The 20,479-nt window shown below is 46.8% G+C and overlaps 1 protein-coding gene across 3 annotated transcripts; it reads left to right on the forward strand.

Moving 5' to 3' along the window:
- The first annotated feature begins 3,918 nt into the window (after positions 1-3,918).
- On the forward strand, positions 3,919-19,403 carry VEZF1 (vascular endothelial zinc finger 1). Of its 3 annotated transcripts, XM_059829231.1 has the most exons (7): positions 3,919-3,951; positions 9,382-10,079; positions 10,819-10,882; positions 11,864-12,047; positions 13,495-13,713; positions 16,003-16,047; positions 16,392-19,403. In XM_059829231.1, exons 1-7 carry the CDS (start codon positions 3,919-3,921, stop codon positions 16,817-16,819), a joined length of 1,671 nt encoding a protein of 556 aa, XP_059685214.1. In that variant the 3' UTR covers positions 16,820-19,403. The 3 variants fall into 3 exon arrangements, with proteins under 3 accessions (XP_059685214.1, XP_059685215.1, XP_059685216.1); XM_059829232.1 differs by lacking the exon at positions 16,003-16,047; XM_059829233.1 differs by having other exon boundaries at positions 16,003-16,418.
- Positions 19,404-20,479: the final 1,076 nt, after the last annotated feature.

The following is a 20,479-nucleotide window of genomic DNA, read 5'->3' on the forward strand; positions in this document are numbered from 1 at the left end:
ACTTTATTAACTGTTTCGTGGCTGAGGACAGCAGAGGAAACAGCTCCTCTCTGTACGAGTCGCGCCACGAGGTGGGTTTGACAAATTGACCATGGGTATTGTGTCTTCCGGAGGCGGACGTCCCCGGGGAGCCGCGTGCGGGGTGGCAGGAGGGCACACGAGTGGGCGAGGGCTGCGCGGGGGTTTCGGCAGCGCCCGCACCGGGCAGAGCATGGCTGTGGCATCGAGGGGCAGCCCCGGTGCTGCCCTGGTCCCCGGGAGGCTCCCCACAACCGGCCTCAGCGCGGGTGGCCCTGGCAGCGTTCCCGTCCTTCCCAACAATGTGGGAAGTGCTGAGGAAGAAAGGAGGGAAGATTTTTGTTTGAAAAGGCAGGAGAGAGCAGCCTCAGGACGGCGGTAAATGGGCCACATGGTTCCTGCTGCCCTAGAAATTCCCTTTGCACACTCGCCGCGGGTACCGGAGTGGCAGCGGGGTGGCTGCTGATGCTATCGCTGTCCCAGCTCGATGACTAAGGGAGCTGGAAGGTATAAATTAAATAACACAACACTTCAAGCCACCTGTTATGTGGGTTTGTCCAAAGCAGCGCTGCTTTAATTAAGATGGAGAGTTTACAAATCTAACCTTTGTTTATTCTGCTTTGGGGCATATAAAATGTAAATATGTGTTTTCAAACACTGTGGCTTTTTGTATTTCCAGTTATAATTCTGGGTAAAGGAAAGTTCGTCAGGTTTGGCATAGACTTGCCCTTTATAAATACAGCTCCTACGAGCTCTTTCCCCCCCCCTGGGGATTCTCTGCAGCGCCTCGGCTCGCTTTGCTCTCAACGCAGCTTTTCTCTCAGCGGTCACTGCCCCGTTGCGGGATGTGTCGGGTGTGCGAGAGGGGCCAGGAGGGCTTGGCCGGACGCTATCGAGAGGAAAGTGGGTTCCCACTCTGTTTCCCTCTCCTCTGACCTAGTAAGAAAGCTTTGATTCTTCTAGTTTTTTTTCCTGTATCCCCTCTTGGTTCTTTAGTTGTAAAAACAAGAACGTGGAGTTTAGCCTCCTACGTGCTCGTCAGGATTTCTTCGATGACTCAGTGATACGCTTGGGTAGTTTTCTTAGCCTTTAATTGAAGTGAGTGTGAGCCCTTCACAAAGAGAGCTCTCCCAAGTCTTCATTAATAAGCGTTAACAAAAATAACTGGCCAACCGGGAGAAAAATAACCAGGAGCGGCAGTGGTGTCCCCCTCTCTACAGACACAGGTTTCCTCCATCGGCTCTCCTGCAGCCCCTGCTCTGCCGGTGGCAGTGCCGGGGACGGAATAAAGGGCGGGAGAGGGAAACCCTCCAGCGGTGGCACGCGGGGTGGAGAGGGGCAATGCCGTGGCTGCCCCTGCGCCGCGGCTGGGAAGAGCATCTCTGCTGAGCAGGACAAGCGATCCATGGGTGAGCTGGGCCGCTGCAATCCCGGCAGGGCTGAGAGCGCGTGTTGCACGTGCACTAGCAAACCCCTTTGACTCCTTTTTTTCGTTTGTTTTTCTTAATTCAGAGCTTCTGCAGAGCAAGGGTGATACTTTGCACGTTTCCAGTGCTGCTCACCGGATGCATCAGCACAGAGGTCTACCGTGGTGCAGAGGCGGGGGGTCAAAAACAAGCAGGCTCCAAATTCCCCGGGGCAGACGGATTCTCAGAGCCGCGGGTGCCCCTGAGCAGGTTGGGCCGCTCCAGGCAGCCGAGCCCCCCGGGCACTTATCCACAAACTGTCCTCTGGGGTCACAAGGCCGAGAAACATTTTCTTTTTTAATGCAAACAGATTTTGACGTAATCACTTGACACTGGCGCTGGGGTTTCAAGGAAAAAAGCCAGCAGATAGCCTGAGAGGTGTGAAACACCCGCAAGCGTCACTCTGAACAGAAGAACTACTGTTTTGCAACGCTCTTGGAAAGTGAAGAAATGCTTGGGGAGGGCCGAGGACCAGCGCCGCAGGAGCCAGGTGACTTGCCCAACATCGCGCGAAGCGACGGCTGAGCCGACGGGCTGGGACCCCCAACAAGTCCTCTGCTCGGTCCCCGCCATCCCTCCTTCCCAACGCAGCAGCGCAGCACTGGTGTTACGCTGAGCCGGGGCTTTGGGACCGGTCTTTGCGTTATCTGTAACAGGAGACAAGAAAAACCACCCGGCTCTCCCGTAAGGGAGGAAGTAGTATGGGAAACTTCATCGACGTGAGCCATATTTAGCCGTGCTGACTGAGGTCAAGCTGCACGGAAGCCAGTGGCAACAGGGCTGTATTTCTTCACGTGCCCGACCTGCCGGGTGTTTTTGGAGAAGCGGGCGCCGCAGTGGCCGAGGCCTCAGATGCGCAGCACGGCTCAGCACGGATCTGGGCCCGAGCAAAGAGGATTGATTGGAGCTGGGGGAAAAAAAAAAAAATGAAGTTTTGTAACCCTGTTCTCATCTTCCCCAGCCCTGGGGAAGGGGACCCTTGTCTGTGAGCAGAGGTCTGGTTTTAAATCATCCATCCCCTTGCAGTTTCACCCGCCGCACTCATGTTTTTCCTGTGCTTGCTGAAGAAACGCCAGACGCCCCTCAGATGGCACCCGAGGTGGTGGCACAGGTGCCCCCGGCACCCACCCCGTGCCCCCACGTCCTTCCCCGTCCCCCGAGAGCACCGGGAGGCACGAGGAGCCCTCCCCGCGCGGGGAGCTCGGGGCCCCATCCTGCCGCCTGTCAGGGATGTGCTTGATGTGTGTAAACACGTAATTAACGGTAAGTATATACTTAATTGCTTGTGGCTTTGATTTGCATTCAGGTGCTGCGCTGAAGATGCCTTAGATACAAGCAAACCCCATCAGTTTGCTAGCTGGACGTGCGTAGGAAAGCCTGCGGGGAGGGGGGCCGCAGAGGCCCCGGGGTGCCCAGACCCGCAGAGGCCGGCCCGGGGCCCCGCAGGCAGCGGGGCTGCACAGCCCGGGGGGAGCCCGGCCCGAGCCCCGCGGTGCGGCCATGGCGCGGCCCCCCCCGGTGCGCTGACGAAGGGCTTTGCACCCCAGGAGCCCCGGAGCGCCGCCCGGCTGGGTGCCAGGCCCGGGCCAGCCCGGTGAAGGCGGCAGCGGCCGCTCGGGCGGCGGCAGCCCGGGTGGGCTGAGGACGCCCGCCGGCCGGGCCGAGGTCGATCCCCGGCCGGGCCGAGGTCGGTCCCCGGGTGGGCCGAGGTCGGCGCGGCGCCGGGCGACCCCCGGGGCGGCCCCGCGCCCCCCCCGCTTCCCCCGCCCCCGCGGCCCGGCGGGTCCCGGCGCTGGCGCCGGCGGGCGGGGCGGCACGTGCGGGGCCTCCGCCCGCCGCCGGCCCGCACCCGCGGGCGAAGCCGCCCCCCGCCGCCGCCGCCCCCGCGGCTCCCTCCCCGCGCGGCGGGCGGGGAGGGGAGAAGGGGAGGGCGGGCGGCGCGGGCGGCCCCCGCGGGCCGGGCCGGGGCGCGGCGAGGCGGCGGCGGCGGCCCTGGACACCTCGCCCGCTCCTCCATCTTCTCTCGCCACAGCTCGCCTCGGCTTCCCCAGCCCGGGACCGGCCCATTGCCAGCCCCGCGGGGGGGGCGGCCGGCCCGCCGCGCCGCCCCGGCCCCGCCGCCCGCCCCGCCGCCCCGCCGCGCCGCCCGGGTCCGCCGCCCGCCCCGAGGCGAGGGGAGCGGCGGGGGCGGCGCCGCGGCGGCCCGGGCCCGCGCCGCCCCGCCGGGCCGCCGCGCCGCCGCCTCCCCCCTCTGGGCCGCAGTGGTGCAGCCCGGAGGTTAGCGGAAGCGGCCGCTCGGCGCTGCCATGTTGAGCCGCCGCCGCCGCCGCCGCTTTGTTGTCGGCTCCATGTAGCTGGGGCCCGGGGGAGGGAGGGGGGGACCGCGCCGCCGGAGCCGCCGCCGCCGCCCGCCGAGGGCCGGGACGCCCCCGCCATGGAGGCCAACTGGACCGCGTTCCTCTTTCAGGTGAGGCCCCGCGGCGGCCGGCGCTGCCCGCGCCCCCCCTCCCCTCAGCGGCCGCGGGCGGGCGGCCGCCCGCCGGGCTCCCCGCTAGGCCGGGGCTGTCAGTCAGCGCCGCCGCCCGGCCTCCCGCCCGCCTCCCCCGGCCCGGCCCGCGGCGGCGGCGCGGCGCGGCCCGGCCCGGCCCGCCCGGGGCAGCGGCTGACCCGGCCCCGCGCCGCCGGCAGCTCTTTTCCCTCCTTTCCCTCCTGCACTTTCTCCCCGCCCGCCTCCCCCGAGCTGATCGCGCACGGCGCTCCGCCGCCGCCCCGCAGTGTTTTTCCTTTAATTTTTCTTTAAAAAAAGAGGGCAATGTTTATATTTTAATTTTTTAAAAATTTTTCTCTTTTCCCCCCCAGAACCCCGAAATCGCTTCTTTTTTTGTTGTTGTTTTTCTCTTCCCCCCGCCAAAAAGAAAAGAAAAAAAAAAAAAACAACAACAGCCCCAGCCTTCCACCGGGCTCTAACAAAACCCCCATGGAACAAACACCGTGTCTGGGAGAATAAATTAATCCCTCTTTAAACAGCCTGACTCAGGGGCCGGGTGACGAGGGAGCTTGTTTTCTTTTAAAATAGGACGCGAGCGGGCCGGATTTCTGTAAAAACTGCCGAAATGCTAACGGTAATAGGGAGCAATAGGGACGGTGGAGCGTGCCACCCCTCCCTTTGCCAACTGAGTCACAATTTTCCCCCCTTCTGTCTGCGAAAGACTGACTTAAAAACACCGCTGTTTATGTAATTCCGAAGAAAATCCAGTGTACCAAAAAAAAAAAAAAAATCCTCCCCTGGCTTTTGTGAGCGGAGCCTTTTCACGCCGGATTGTTTTCTGAAGCCTCCTGCTCTTTTTGAGCTTGAAAACATAAAATGTGTAATTGCAGCAGCAGCAGCAGGAAAAAAAAAAAAAAGCAAGCCCCACACATCACCTTTCTCAAGGTAAAATAATCCTCTTTGCACATTCCCAGCAGCGGTCACTCGCTTACTCACTGTCCTCCTCGGAATTAAACCCAAACCCAACCCGTGACACGAGTTTGAAAACCTGAGTTGAATGAATAAATCCGCCAAGAGCGAGCACCATTCCTTTAGAGAGGAAAAATTATTCCCTTGCAAGTACCGAGGGATGAGTCACTCGCTCGGGTGCTCTGCCTCCAAAAACACGCCGGGAATGTTCCGGGGAGCCGGTACCGGCAGCTGGGCGCTGGGTTTTCCGCCTTTTCGTCATGAATGCGGGTGATGCCACCGAGTTTGGCTGAGGTCTTGTGAATTATTTCTCACTCTAGTGGGCAGTTGTGATTCGCACGTAGGAAACTTCACGCAAAGAAGTTAATCTCCTTAGTTTAGGGCCATCTCCCTCCGAGTTGGGGCTGTTTTATCGCCTGCCTTTCCTCCCAGGCTCACAGATGAGAGTTTTCGAGGGGAAATTATTCGTAGGCTGGCAATACGGTATTGCAGCAGCCTCTGTGAGAAATGCCAAGTAATACTTTCAAGTACGTGCCCAGCTCCTTGCTGCTCCTCTTTATTTTTTTGAAGGGTACTGTATTTTGAAGTAGCGATGTCACACTTTGATTTAGGAGTAGGCTTTGCTGCTTTTAAGTAAGGAGTCAGCAGTTCACTCTCCTAACGTACTTAGCTATGTGCGACTTGGAAGCATCTTCATAAAACTGTGACGTGGAAATTTTCCTCTGATTTTTCTTTTTTTTTTTTTTTTGCCCCAAACAATAAAGCTTTAAGACCTCATAATAAATGCTGAATATTGTTTCTTGAGTCATTTTGTTAAACCCAATGATTTAGGGTGCGAGCATCCTAACGCACCCAGCAGAAAGCACTGTTAAGGTACTCCCGATGTGACTTTAGTTTTTCTTCTTCCCATTCTCACCAACAGCATGGCAGCTGAGATCCAACTGATCAGTTAAAACTAGTAACAAAAAGTGGATTTAAAAGCCCCTCCCGGCCCCCCCTCCCCAGTATCGGTTAAGTAACAAATGCAAGTGACTGAATATACACGCTCATTCTTCGTGGGGGGAGTTTTACCAAGTGTGTGTTTCAGCTGTGACAGGATTTCTAAGGGACAGTTTAATACGCGGTGTGTAAAGTTGTAATTTTTAGCAAAATGTTTTTAGAGGAGGTTGCAATGTCTTAATTTTAGTCTTGCTAGCGGTGGGATATGTGACTGTAAATTGCTCTTTCCAAATAAAGTTGTTTGATTGCGTTTAGGTGGCATTTTGATGAATTGTATCTTTTTAAAGAAACAATTGTGAGACTGAATAAGCAGTTCTTGTTTGGATATTATTAGTCCCTGAAATGCATATTTTGAAAGCCACTTTTAGTATCTGCTCGGAAAGTGAAAGTTGTATCTGTTAATGTGGGGAGGAATCATCCATCAAATAGAGTGTTCAAGATATGACTCATGCTAATTTGTTGCTCTCACATTAAGGCTGGAGCGCAAAAATATTTTAGCCTCTGGCATTGGAAGTTCACAATGCCACATCCTACCACTCCGGGTCACGAATTACAGGGGTTTTTTGTTTACTGCCCCTCCAGGAGAGAAAAAATCAATGATAGAACGAGGGTATTTTGCACGAGAGCCTGTCCCAGGCGATCAAAACATCGCAAAAATGTTGACTTGACATTAATGCTAGGTCAAGTAAAACCGTGGCCTGTGCCTGAATAAAAATGACTCGCGAGAGGCGTGCAGCAGGTGCTGTCTTCCCTTCTCCAACAGCGAGTTAAAAAAAAATACTGCCTGATCCTTTTTTAAAAGGCTTTAATGCAGGCAGCCCTTGGAAACTGAGGAATACTGCTTGTTGCAAAGAGGGGTTGTTAGAAAGACGGCGCTGCTAATAACACTGGCTATCTGGGAACCAAGATAAGCAGACTTATATAAGCAGCGGCTTCATAGCCTGGAGCCTTATGAATATACATTGTTTTACGTCCACAGTCTCTATCGGTTCCGTAGGAGTAAGTGCATCATTACCTTGAAGTGCTGACGATTCTTTAGGGCTTAAAAATACCCATAAACTGCATAAGTTTGAACCTTGTCCAAAGGATTTGGGCTCTCTATTATCCGATCTGCTAGCTCTGCCTTTGAAACTGTATCTCTGGATCTATCCTTAGGTGCTCTTAAGTGTCTTCTGATGCAGTTTAACAACATTGTTTAATGCTTATTTAAAGTTGGTTGTAAAACATTTCAGAATTTTTTAAAATTAAAATTGTATTTAAGTACACAACTTGCTTAATATTGTACTTTCAATGTGTATTGTACATACTCTATTCTTTTTATGCAATGTAGATGTCTCTGGCTTTTTAAAAACACGGAAAATAAATGGTTGAAAATCCACAATTGTCACTGAAGTCAGGCAAAAGTTTAATGGAGATGCTGGAGCTTGTGCCGTGCCCCGATTTAGCAGCGTAGCCTCCAGGAGAGTTCTGCATTCGACTCTTCAGCAATCGCTTCTGCGAACCAGCCCCTTAGGCTGTTGTTTGAGGTGGCTGTTGTGGCCAGGCACGGTGTGGCAATGTTCAGCTTACCTGTTGCATCCCGAGCTTCGGCACAGATGGGACCTAAAATGCGGATAAAAACGGATGGGCTGGCCTGGCTCCTGACGATTCCCGCAAGTTTTGTCTCCCATTATCATACTGAATCCGGGCTTTCTCCCGTGAACTGTTTTCCTGTCAGATAGGCTTGGAGTGTTAGGGAGCACGTATTCATACCCACGTGGGTTAGTGTTTGTATCCACCGGTGGCTTTTATCCAAAGATCACCGGCGTCGTGCTCCTGAAAAACGAGTGGCTGAAGTGATGCAGGGCTTGTGCGGTGGCAGGAGGAGGCAGGAGCCCCCCTGCAGTCGAGGGAGAGTTGCACCGAGGTGGCTGTAGTCGCTGCTGCGATCGGGAGAGGTCAAACGGCCGGGGCTTGGATGCAACTAAGAAAAAGTCCCAAAGTGAGCTTCTAGAAGTACTGTCTTCTCCAAAGGACGCGATGAAACGGAGTCACATAGGAAGAGTATTGGCTTGAGCGTGCTTCGTAACGCTGTCCATCCTCAACCAATGTAAAAATAGACGGGTTGGGGGTTGCGAGCCAGCACAGCGTTTTATTCAGCTCTCACAGCCTCGAGTTGTGTTATTTTTGTGAAGGAGACCGTAGGGAAGAAGTCCTGGAAAGCAGCAGTACTGATCTAAGGGGAATGCAAGTTTCCCCAAACTCAGCTTCAGACCTGGCTGGCATGCTGCGTTAATAACGAGACTGATTTAAAACTGGTCTGATGAGACTGAGGCACATCTTGAATACAGATGCGCTTAAACTGGCTTAAGGTGCTAGAGTGATTTATTTTAATGCTCCATTAGGCTGAATTGGTCTGTGTGGTTTCTAAACCACTTTAAAATTGTATCTGCTAGGGTTTCGTCCCAGTCTGACTGGATGCGTTTTAATAACAGTGTTTTCTGCCTTAGAATAAACAGTGCCCAATACAAGCGTGGTGTAGAGCAGCCCGTAGCAGTGCAGGCTGCAGCTCAGCTGAGCGGTGCTTGCTGCAGCATGCTCATGGGGGGGTCCTCCTCTGTCTCTTCCCTTTAGCTTCTCCTACTGATTCTGTAGTTCAGAGTCAGCTGGTATTGCCTCTTTTGAAACGGCTTTCAGGTCTTTTTTTCAACCCCCTCCAACTGTGTTATCCAGCATCTCTAGATGTCTACCAGTGCTTATCGATTAGCTTCTCTTCCTATCGCAAAGTAGCTGCTGACGAAGAGAAAAAGAACATGTCGCTATTCTTATTAGTTTCCAGACGCAAAGAGCACAGTGGTCAGTCTATAAATGCGGCGGGAACCTGCTAAATATAGAAATGTGGCTTTAGACGGCTCTCAATTTGAGTTGCTTTGGTTTCAGTGCTCACATACTGGTATGAATGCGTTAAGACGCTTTATCGCATCCTGGCTCTCTGTGGCTGCAGTTTAATTCTCAACATGCACTAAGCTCGGCTTAAAGGTGGGGCGTTATTTTGCAACTCCCTTCAGTACATTCATACGCTCCAAAGATAGTCCCAAGGTGGCATCTGATATGATCGTTAGCAAAACAAGTTATCTGTTATGTAAAGATCAAACGCTGTGTTAGTAAAAGATCTGACAAGCGCCTAGTTGTTTTCCATAAGAAGTGTTGCCCTCCGGAAACTTAATAATTATTTGATTGTTATGATGTGTGCCATCCTACACTTACCACAGAATCTGCACAGCGAATGCATTTAAAGCGCGAGCGGTTTATCCTGTCCAAAACCAAAATTATGTAACCTTTTCCAGTTGTTACTTCAATGGCTTTTGGTCTAGAATGTGCTTTCCTGTAGTTTGTAAATGTTCTCACCGCGTCAGAGTGAGCACCCATCAATAGAATTTAAGTGTGAATGTTTGGTTTTAGGCACACGAAGCCTCACATCACCAACAGCAGGCAGCACAGAACAGTTTGTTGCCTCTCCTGAGCTCTGCTGTTGAGCCACCCGATCAGAAGCCGATTCTGCCCTTACCAATAACGCAGAAACCTCAGCCTGCACCAGAAACATTAAAGGATGCTATTGTTGGGATTAAAAAGGAAAAACCTAAAACCTCCTTTGTGTGCACTTACTGCAGCAAAGCTTTCAGGGACAGCTACCATTTGAGGCGTCACGAGTCCTGCCACACAGGGATAAAGTTAGTGTCACGGCCAAAGAAAACTCCCACCACAATGGTGCCCCTTATCTCGACCATCGCTGGTGACAACAGCCGAAGTTCATTGGTTTCGACTATCGCAGGCATCCTGTCCACAGTCACTACGTCTTCCTCTGCCACCAACCCCAGCAGTAGTGCCGGCGCAACGGCTATGGCAGTGACTCAGACGGTGAAGAAGCCCAGCAAGCCCGTTAAGAAGAACCACGCTTGTGAGATGTGCGGAAAGGCCTTCAGGGATGTCTACCACCTCAACCGGCACAAGCTGTCCCACTCAGATGAAAAACCCTTTGAATGTCCAATTTGCAATCAGCGCTTCAAGAGAAAGGATCGCATGACTTACCACGTGAGGTCTCACGAAGGTGGCATCACGAAACCATACACCTGTGGTGTTTGTGGAAAAGGCTTCTCGAGGTACCATGTAGAAAATCCCAGGCGAGCTCAAGTATTGGCTTTTCATAACCAAGAAGGGTTAAGCTATCATAGCGAGGGGCTAGGAGAACCAGACAACTTAGAAGATTGGTGAGGGGATAAAGAGCCTTGTTTACCTCTAGGGTGTGGGTCTTGATCTGAGCCAGATTGGCAGTGGCCAAAAGTGGTCGCTCTTTTACGAGAATGTTTTGAAATGATTTCGTGACCTCATCCAGGTCCCGTAGGACACGTGTCTGTGTCACTGGTGGTGACCACAAAGCCCCTTTACCAGCCTTTGCAAAGGTCAATGACCGAATGGGGCACGGCAGGCAAAGTGTCTCCTTGTCTCGTAGCAAGGCTGGGGCATACTGACAGAGCATTGTGGGGGAGCTTGCATTGCTGCTGGCTGTATTTGTATCTGTGCTTGCAACAGAGAAAACTTCAACCTTTAGAGCTGTTGATCTGTCACCTTTACACAAGGTACGACCAAATGTACCATTTTCAGGTGTGTAAGAAGAACACGGTTGAGTTTTAAACTGCAGGTTGGGTCTCAGCATAACTATGCGTTACTCTAGCTGAAAGCCACTGCGTAGGTACGGGGAATGTATTTATTCTTGCCGTGTAGAGGGATGTGGGCTGCAAGGGGTCATCAGAGCAGTGTTCAGCACCGCTAGCCAAGGTGTCGTTACTATGTATTTGTAACATAATCCATTTTCTTTTCTGTTCCTCTCTTTTTTTGCAGGCCTGATCATTTAAGCTGTCACGTTAAACATGTTCACTCAACAGAGAGACCCTTCAAATGCCAAGTAAGGGCTAAAGTGATTTATTAAGAACAATACGTTATTGTGTCGTTAGAATCTCAGGTGAATAAGCTTTCCAGAACTGTATTTGCTCCTGAATTTTTCTTTGGAAAGCAAGTTCAGGAATAAAGTCGCATCTGTCTTGCATACCAGCAGCACTGTAGTTCTGTAGAGGCAGTTTAAAGGGATGCTCTGGCTACTTTTCTAGGAAGATTAGAGGCTTTCTGCTTTCTTGGAGAACAACGTAGGTGTGCTGGTTTACAGTATGCTTAACTTAGTAGCAGGATTGTAACGGCGTCCTCAGCTCAGTGCTGATTACTGGAGTAATGTGTGCAATGTGTTTCTCAGCATATTTAAATTAAATGCGTTTCTCAGTATATCCATTTAAAATGGGTTGGAATAGTTGATTCTGGATCCGTTATTTTGCTGGAAGGTGAAAGCAAGTTGACATAAGTTGGTGACCGAGTATAAGAAAAATAACTTGACTGCCTTGAATAATTAACTGTTTTGCTTGGAAGATCCATGCTTGTTCCAGCCTGTGTTTTAGTGACTCATCATATTAAAGTCTTGTGTAAAAAGAATAGCGTTAGAAAAAGGTTTCATTTCCTTGTTCTGATTTGGATGGGAACAGAAGTAATTGAGCAGCTTAAGGAACCAAGTTCAGATTTGTGCAGTAAAATTGTTACCAAAAACCAACTTTGCCCGTTCTAGGGTTTTTTTATAAGCTACCTCTTGTTCTGGTAAGAAAGTTCAAGTAGCATAGAGTATGATTTTTGTCCTAATTGTCTCTGAAGCCAACTTGCATTTTCAGCCTCTGTTTAGTAGTTTGATTCTGGATTCTCTATAAATACAGGTAAAACTTAAGGTTGTCAATATCCTTAGGATACTGTTTGCACCTACAAGGTAAAATGGGCTTACAGTGGGCATGTAATTCATACTGTAATGATGCTGTCTGCACTTCAAGTGTAACTGTTGTCCTTCATATAGACGTGCACTGCTGCCTTTGCCACCAAAGACAGACTGCGGACACACATGGTGCGCCATGAAGGAAAGGTATCGTGTAATATCTGTGGTAAACTTCTGAGTGCAGCATATATCACCAGCCACTTAAAGACACACGGGCAGAGCCAAAGTATCAACTGTAATACCTGTAAACAAGGCATCAATAAAAGTAGGTGAACGTTTTAAAAACATTTCTAATAACAATGTGTTTGCAAAGGGAATTGCCTTTGATTACGTTAAAATGCAAAACCACACCCATCAGTCTGGGCATTCACACCTATTAAAAATAGATACTTGATAACAGGATCTTGTTCAGCTGAAGAAATTGGCGTATGTGGAATTAGTTTGCTGCTAGACTGTGCTGTTATCCCTTAGGACTGCCCTGCAGTTTGTGAGAATAACCCATCTCTTGAAGAAAAGAGTTCCCAAGTTTTCTCAGCTTCTAAGTACAGTGCTACTTCCCGAACTGTTCAGGCCTAAAAGTCCAACAGATAATTCTGGAGATTTTAGAATATTTCAGAACTGCTAAGATCTGCCAAGTTGCAGGTTTGAAGCCTCATCTAAAGCTCATCAAAATTAGGAGAAAGATTGCTCTGCTTTCTCTGAGCTTTGACCTTGGGGCTCAGTGATTCCTCCCTCTGGCAGTAGCTGACAAAAAGCATTTAAATCCAGCCCTGATATGTTTGGGGCATTGATGGCATTTGACTGGTGGTGTGCAGGAGTGAGATGTTTGTAATAGTTCCTTCTAGTCCTAAACTCTGTGGAAGTGCTGAACCCTGAACCTGGGAGTGCCTAGGAGGCAAACGAAGACTTGACTTTCAAATCTTCCCTATGAAAATACCTGTAACTTAAGTTAACTTGCATGGTTAGTGATATAGGACGGGTTTTCAGAGGAATAAAAAGGGAGAATTAAGGAACGTCTTTAGAAACTTTGTCCTTAAAGCCTTTTAAACAGTTTTAATTTACAACATCTTTACTCCTGGATAATCTGAAGGTACCGGGAATGTCTAAAATGCCTGCTTGTTGAGCTTAATACGAAATTTGGATGTGACGTGTTTTTCAAGGTACAGGTTTACAGCTCTGGCTTCCCAAGCCAGTTTGGTGGTGCTAAGCCAGTTCACATGAGGCATTTACTGCAGTTGTTAGAGGTGGAAATGATGAGCTGTAATGTGGCCAGAGAGTAGTAACATGCTGTTCTGTGATGTAAAGGTAAACTGAAAAATTTAAGTCATACTTGCAATAAAAAGTAAAAAGGCTCTTTTTTTTTTTTAAAAACTGGAGCTGAAGTTTAGAAAAAGTGGAATCAGCTTGAATTCTAGAGACTCATTGTAGTCTTTTATATCATTCCTCCTAAAATACAAACAAAATAATCAGAAAGGAAGTTCATTTTTGGCAGTGAAAGCAGATGTTTCTGACTTACATTTTGGTTTTTAGATCTTGGAAAAATAGTTTTATAAAACATAGAATTAATTATGTGGTTTTAAACACCTCTGTGATTTTTGCTCTTGGAATCCTGCGAGATTCCACACACTCTTTACGGAAGAAGCCTTTGTGATCTCAGCAGAAAACAGAGTAACTTTTCAAGATGAATTTGTGTTCTTACTTAATTGGCATAGCATGCATGAGTGAAGAGACCAGCAATCAGAAGCAGCAACAGCAGCAGCAACAACAGCAGCAACAACAACAACAACAGCAGCAGCAACAACAACAACAACAACAACAACAGCAGCAACAGCAGCAGCAGCAGCAGCAGCAGCAACATGTAACAAGTTGGCCTGGAAAGCAGGTAGAGACCCTGAGATTATGGGAAGAGGCCGTCAAAGCACGGAAGAAAGGTAAAGCAAAACAATACTTACAGTCTTGGTTTTTTAAGATACTGGAGTTTACAGTTATGTAGGGAGTTTAAGATGTCAGAAAAGGATGCCTTACATGAAAATTTCATTCTCGATGTTAGAAGTAATAGCTAAAAACTAGCAGGAGGATAACATGACCAAAATTACGCTGTTGTAAATGAATTCCTTATTACTTGCTTCCCTTTGGTCTCTGCTTGAATGTGTACGTAGCAGTCACCAATTATAAAGGGATGTTTGTGTCTGCTCCGAGGCAAGAGGGTGTTTTTTTGACTTGCATGTGGTTTTTAGCTGTGTTTATGCATACTTACCAGTTGTTAACTTGTGTGCATATATATATATGTGTATATATACATACACATACAACACCCTCTGTCGTTGCATCATCATCAGTTTGCATGTGGGTGCTTTCTGTGTCCCTTTCATCTTTTCTCTCCCTATTTATTCCATTTGCTTTTTCGTCATGTAACTGTCTTCGCATAAAGTTCTAGAGAACTCATAGAACTTACTCTTCTATCTCTTTGTTGTTTTTTTTTCCATTACAAAATTAACTAATAAGTGATCGTGTTTTTCATTATTGCTAGCTCACCGCTTGCCTATACCTATGCTACTGTAATTGAAGTTGAATAGCTTGCTATTGTTTGTCAGTGCGTCAGTTTTGTAGATAATAGATTGTTTCAATTTAGTGTCATTAGGAGTACAGTAGTTTAAAGTCTCCCATTACTGCTAGCTTATTCTTTTCACAACCGTTTGATTTCTAATGCCTATCATGTGACTCTTGTGGATTACATGTTTTAGGAGAAATTCTTTGTGACCACTCACTTACTGTTTTTCACTAGCTGTTTTTAGCAATACATGTTTTTGACTCACCTTTTTTTTTTTCTTTTCTCCTAAACTTCCTTTCCGTTTCTTCACTCTTTTTTTCTTTTCTAGGTCTTGTTTGTGTATTAGGCTGCTAGCTCCTTTCACCTTGATTGTTATTCCAATTGAATCGAATTCTGTGATCAGACAGTATAGAAACAGCTTATTCATGTTAAAGTGTAGTGATAACAGAAATATTAAATATCTTCAGGGCACTAAATGGGTAAAGCAAATGGGTGTCAGATTTAGAAAATCTCTGAGACTTTTTTTTTCTACTTGTTCCTCCCTATGTCTTGTTCCCTCTTCGCTTCCTTTCTTACTGAGATTATTGGATATGTTTTAACAGAAACAGTGGTTTTGGACAGAATGGTGGGCGAGGGAGGCGGGTGGGGAGAAGTGTTGTCAGATTGATGATATTAGCTTAATTTAATTGTGGAAGGGGCATGGGTGGGATGTGTCTTTGCGTATTACTGTGCTTGGAAGGTGAAGCTAGACCAGTCAGTGCCATGCCTATGTGCTACTCTTCCCATGCTGGTTCTCCTGTGCTAGTGCCACCTGTTGCGTTGGCTTTGCAACACTATATGGGATTTTTTCAGTCTAGTACTATTTATTTTCACAATTTTTATTTATTTTTTACTCTTTCCCTTCCTTTCCACCCCTCCTAGATATGGACTTTGAAGAACCAACAGTAACCCTTGAATGGGGCTAATGTTGCTTTCAAAGTTAACTCTGTCTTGGTACATTTGTATTGCCCGAGTGGCAAGAGTGGACTCTTTGCTCCTGGCTTACCTCCTGAAACGTGGGTGTAGACTGAGCTTGGTGTCCTACCCTACAAATGTGGAATAAGACACGACTTAGAAGTGCCGTAACGTTGATCTAGAATGTATTTTTGTCGGTTTGTCTAGCAGTCGTCCCTTCCCTTTACCCGCGTCCACCGGCCCGCTTCTGTTTTTGGAGCCTTCTAGTATGGGTAGCCGGCAGGTGGTGCTGATGGATGCCTAGTGATCCCTCCGCCGTCCCGGGCCACCGGTGCCCGCTCCCCCAGTGCCCAGCCCTGCTAGAGCCCGCCGGCAGCAGAGCCGGGCACTGGCCTCCTGGGTCTTCCTCGTTCGGCACTTAATTCCTGCTTACTGCAAAACAAAGTGGAAAAAAAAAAAGAGAAAAAAAACCCAACCAACCCAAAAAAAACACGAAAGAAAAAAACTTGGTGTGGAGCTGTAGGTTATGTGAAAGCTGAGGAGATAATGGGGGTTGAAAGATATACTGACTGGGTAGCCTTGAAAATTGCTAAGTAGAAGTACTGTGATCAGTGAAACAATTTAGTAGCAATAATTAAGACTGAAATAAGCAGGTAAATATTGAAACGAGCTTTGCTTATCAGTCCCTAATAATGACTTTTTAAAACCTTCACAGAATGTCAGTTCACCTTTGAGAAGGCTATAGAGTACGTACCATTCGGTATGTACACTCTCTCCTCTATTTATAATGTTCCTCTTGGGAGGATTTTTTTGATTGTACGATACTGTTTTTATGAACATCGAAACCCTCTTTATAAGACAACCTCACTTCTCAGGAAGAAAAATATTGAATTGAAATGAACTGCATGAGAGTTTGTATTTCTTGTAGGCTATAGAATGTTAACAGTTTTAACTTACTAATAATTCCTAAAGAAAATTATTCCAGAATTTGTACCTGTTGTTGTTTGGGTTTTGTTTTTGTTTTGTTTTGTTTGTTTTTTTTAAATCTTGTCCATGGTTTTTTATGTGTTAAAAACTTTTTGTCTTTTTATGTCTCATTTTTAGAAGCTGCTAACTTGTGCCAAACCTCCACTGCTGCTACTACGCCTGTGACTCTTACTACTCCATTCAATATAACGTCCTCTGTGGCTTCTGGGACTATCACAAACCCAGTCACAGTGGCAGCTGCAATGAGCATGAGAAGTCCAGTAAATGTATCAAGTGCAGTTAATATATCCAGTCCGATGAACCTAGGGCATCCTGTAACTATAACAAGTCCATTATCCATGACATCTCCATTAACGCTCACCACACCAGTCAATTTACCTACCCCAGTAACCGCTCCAGTGAATATAGCGCATCCAGTCACTATAACATCTCCCATGAACCTCCCCACACCGATGACGTTAGCTGGTCCGTTAAATATAGCCATGAGACCGGTAGAGAGCATGCCTTTCCTGCCCCAGGCCTTGCCCACGTCTCCTCCCTGGTAAAGAATTTCTAAACAGTATTAAAAAGGATTAAAATGGAATCCTTACCAGCAGTTCTTTTTTGGGCTTTGTTTGGTTGGGTTTTTTTTTTGTTGGGTTTTTTTGTTTTGGGTTTTTTTTTTTTTTTTTTTTTTGGTTTTGTTTTAGTTAATAATAAATTCAGACTAAGACACTGGGGCAACATGCACCATCAGAGACCATAGTAGCATCTTCCCCTGTTGATTTGGCTCATGGTTCAAACTTGAGTTTCACTGGAGCACTTCATTTAAAGTAAGTTTTACCTTTTAGCTGACTGATGCTGAATTAGAGCAGATACTTATTTGCCAGAGTTAAAAAAAAAAAAAAAGGTCATTAAAAAACAGTTTTATGTTTTATCCCCCAAATTATAACTTAGAAAATTATTTTAATCTAAACACTAGCAAAGAACCCCTCTGTATCTTTAACAGGGTGGATGGCTAATTTTAACTTGCCAGTCGTTAAGTCCACTGTTTCTGAGCTAGTGTAGAATCTTTGTCTGTGTTGATGTTTTTTTTTATGAGTAAATGCATTACAATGTTGTCATTTTAAAAAAAAATGCATTTTGGAGAAAATATGCATTTTACCTTTGGGAATATGATAATTTCAGGCAGCATTCCCTATGGGAAAGGTGATACCAGCTCTGATATGCAAAGCATATGATAACTTATCATTCTAACTTCAACATATAATAGGGATTGTGACCTGATATTTGGAGATGTAAATATTACCCAACATATTACCCTAAGGGAATATAGCATTGTAGTCAACATTTTTTTTAAAAAAAACTGTTACTGTTTGGTGAGAAACAGCCATGGCTGACAGAAGAGGAGTCGAAATGTATGTAAACATGGTCTCTGAACAGTCAGACCCCTATGGGACTCTTATCTAGGAGCAAAAGGAGTGCTTTGAAACTTAAGAAATATTGCTTTAAGCTGGAAGATTCTGGAGGCACTGGGTATGATTTTTATGCCCTCTGCCTCCCAATCAGAGCCTGCTGGTGTTACAGCAGGGGACAGACGTGTTAGTTGTTCACTAGAAGTTTTGTCTTATATTAAATTGTATACAGTTTTTATTCTAACCACTAACTAGGTAGGATGCCCCTCCAGGACAAGCAGAGAGCGTCTTTTAATTTCTCCCCTATTTCTTAATCAAGTGTTGTGCAAATCTGTTCAACTTTGTAAATATTTGCAAACATCATCATTTTTACGTTATTCTTCTATTGTGTTAACACATTTCTATCAATTTGTGGGAGTTCTGGGGTGATGGTTTGAACTATCCAGCCCAGAACTTCTCCACAAATGGTCACACATGTTTAAGCTACATGTGCTTTTTATTTCTTAACCTGTTTATCTGTACATAAAGTAGAAAGCAAAATCTAGGGAAACAGATATACTTTTTAGACTATCATGTCACATATTCACGTTTTTAAAACTTTGTTTAAAAAAAACCCACCCTAAACCCAAGACTCTACATTAAAAAAAAATAATAAAATTACAGTTGAGATGTTTTTATCTTAATGAAGTTGAAAGCTATGGAGATTAGCGTGTGCGCATTTTCACAGAGTGCTAGCAGGACTGACTAGTCAAAATGGACTGCTTCCGTTTCTACCCTGCCGTGTCAGTACAAGCAGTGATTGCCAGGCTGCTGGCTCAGGTGACAGGTATCTGTATCATTACGTGAAACTGTTCTAGGGGCTTGGACTACATAGTAAAACAAAAACAAAAAAAATAGAGCTTAGTGTAAAATAATTTTATAAATGATCTTTTGTACTTTAGGACATCAAATTGTACAACTTTTGTATATATAAAAGCTTAGGAACTTTCTGTTTAGCAGAAAGGAAACACATTCCTACACTTTTAATGTATATGTTTGTTATAATGTCCATGTAAACATATGCCCTATGTTTGTGCCTTTTAATTAGTTTGTCTCAATAAACAAAAATGTAGAGAAGAATATGTAGCTATGACTTTGTTACCACTGTTCTTACTCCAGATGTGTAGAGGTCTTCGTTTTTGCACTGTGTAGAGCATTGCGTGCAGACAGCTGCATGACTTAGGCTGATACGGCCGAAGCGAGGCATGTGAGGCGAATGCACCCCAGCAAAACTCCTTCCTCCCGTAGCGTAGAGCAGCCCGCGCTGGTGGGGCCTTGCATGTTGGGATCTGTAGTTTCCAAGCCATCTCCGTTACCCGTGGCAATGAAACCAACTTGCACCAGTTTTACATTGTAGGTGTAGCGTTCTGGATCTGGGTAAATTGCAGAGATGACCCGTAGATGAAGTTTGGGTGTCCCTGAGCTTAAAAAAACACAAGCATTAAAAGCCAATATGAAAATGTGTACTAGAAGTGGTTATCTATGAATTACTTACAATAAACAGGTGTGAGACTTAATTGTATGTTGTCAGTTACTGTAGTATTGACAGTGGGTCCTCCGTCCAGCTAGCGTGCCCTGCTGATGTTATTTTTATCCCAGCAGAGTAGCAGTAGAATAAACACATTAAACACCGGCAAGGAAATTTTTCAACGTGACAGAGGCTTCCCGAACCACTAACCATGGTGCTCTTAGCATGGGATAGGAAAAGGGCTGTTTCCTTTTTATTTTATGTTGGTTCTGCTCGAATGTACCTGGTTTATGTCCACAAAGCTACATTAGCTAATTGTCAACCTGTTTCGTTTGTACTTGGGTAAACATTTGCTTTGTACTATGTATAAATGGTTCCGAGGTGTGCTCCTCAGCTGTCTCAATACAGACATTAATTTCACTTGCAATGCCATCATACGAAATACATTAAGCTGTTTTTTGACAAACGGAAGCTACTTGGTCAAGTAGTTTATATGGCATGCATGCTGCCTTATAGTCGCTGGTTCGCCCGCAGTATGACGAGGCAGTAAGGCCAGCTGCCGTCAGGAGATGATGTCTAGTTGCACGACAGCGATGAGTGATTTGTATGGCGACTCGTGTCACTGCAGCACTGGGAAGTTAAGACTATAAGAAAATGGTGGATGTGAAGAACAGATGCTCCTGTTACACCGAGTTAGTTTCTACGCAGCTGATGCGCTTAGCCTAGTTTATTTCATGGAAACTTTTAAGCTGGATCTAGTCCAACATCCAGGGAAGCCTATTGCTGCCGTTGATTTGAGTGGGTTTTATATCGAGCCCATTCAGGTCTCCGATTGCAAGTAGTTCAATAGGGGTTTTATTTTTTTCTTCTTAAGTTTCCATAAGCACGCAGCATTAGGTTAATGGCTTAGCACCGACTGAAAGTTTTAAAGTTGAATTTTGCCTTGGGAGGATTTGTGCTGTGGGAAGTCAGAACAGGCAGAGCAATGGCACGAGAACTCGTCCTCCGGGCAAGGAGAGCCTCCGGGTGCCCGGCTGTGCTGGCGAGGCACTGCGGGGAAGCCGGCCACGGGAAGTATTACGGCACAGGCACCCACGCTGCCAGGAAATGGTACAAATGCTTTACCTTGGGCACGTTTTCTCCTTTATTTGGAACACCCCACCACTTCCAGAGGGTGTTCAGGGTGAGGAGAAATTTGGGAGGTCGACCTTTTGTGTCTTACCATTGGAGAGTTATACCTGAGTGTTGTAAATTGGGAAGATTTCTGTTCAGTCAAGATCACGGATGAAAGAAACGTGTGATTC

Source organism: Gavia stellata, chromosome 25 (assembly GCF_030936135.1).
Source record: "Gavia stellata isolate bGavSte3 chromosome 25, bGavSte3.hap2, whole genome shotgun sequence".
NCBI lineage: Eukaryota > Metazoa > Chordata > Aves > Gaviiformes > Gaviidae > Gavia > Gavia stellata.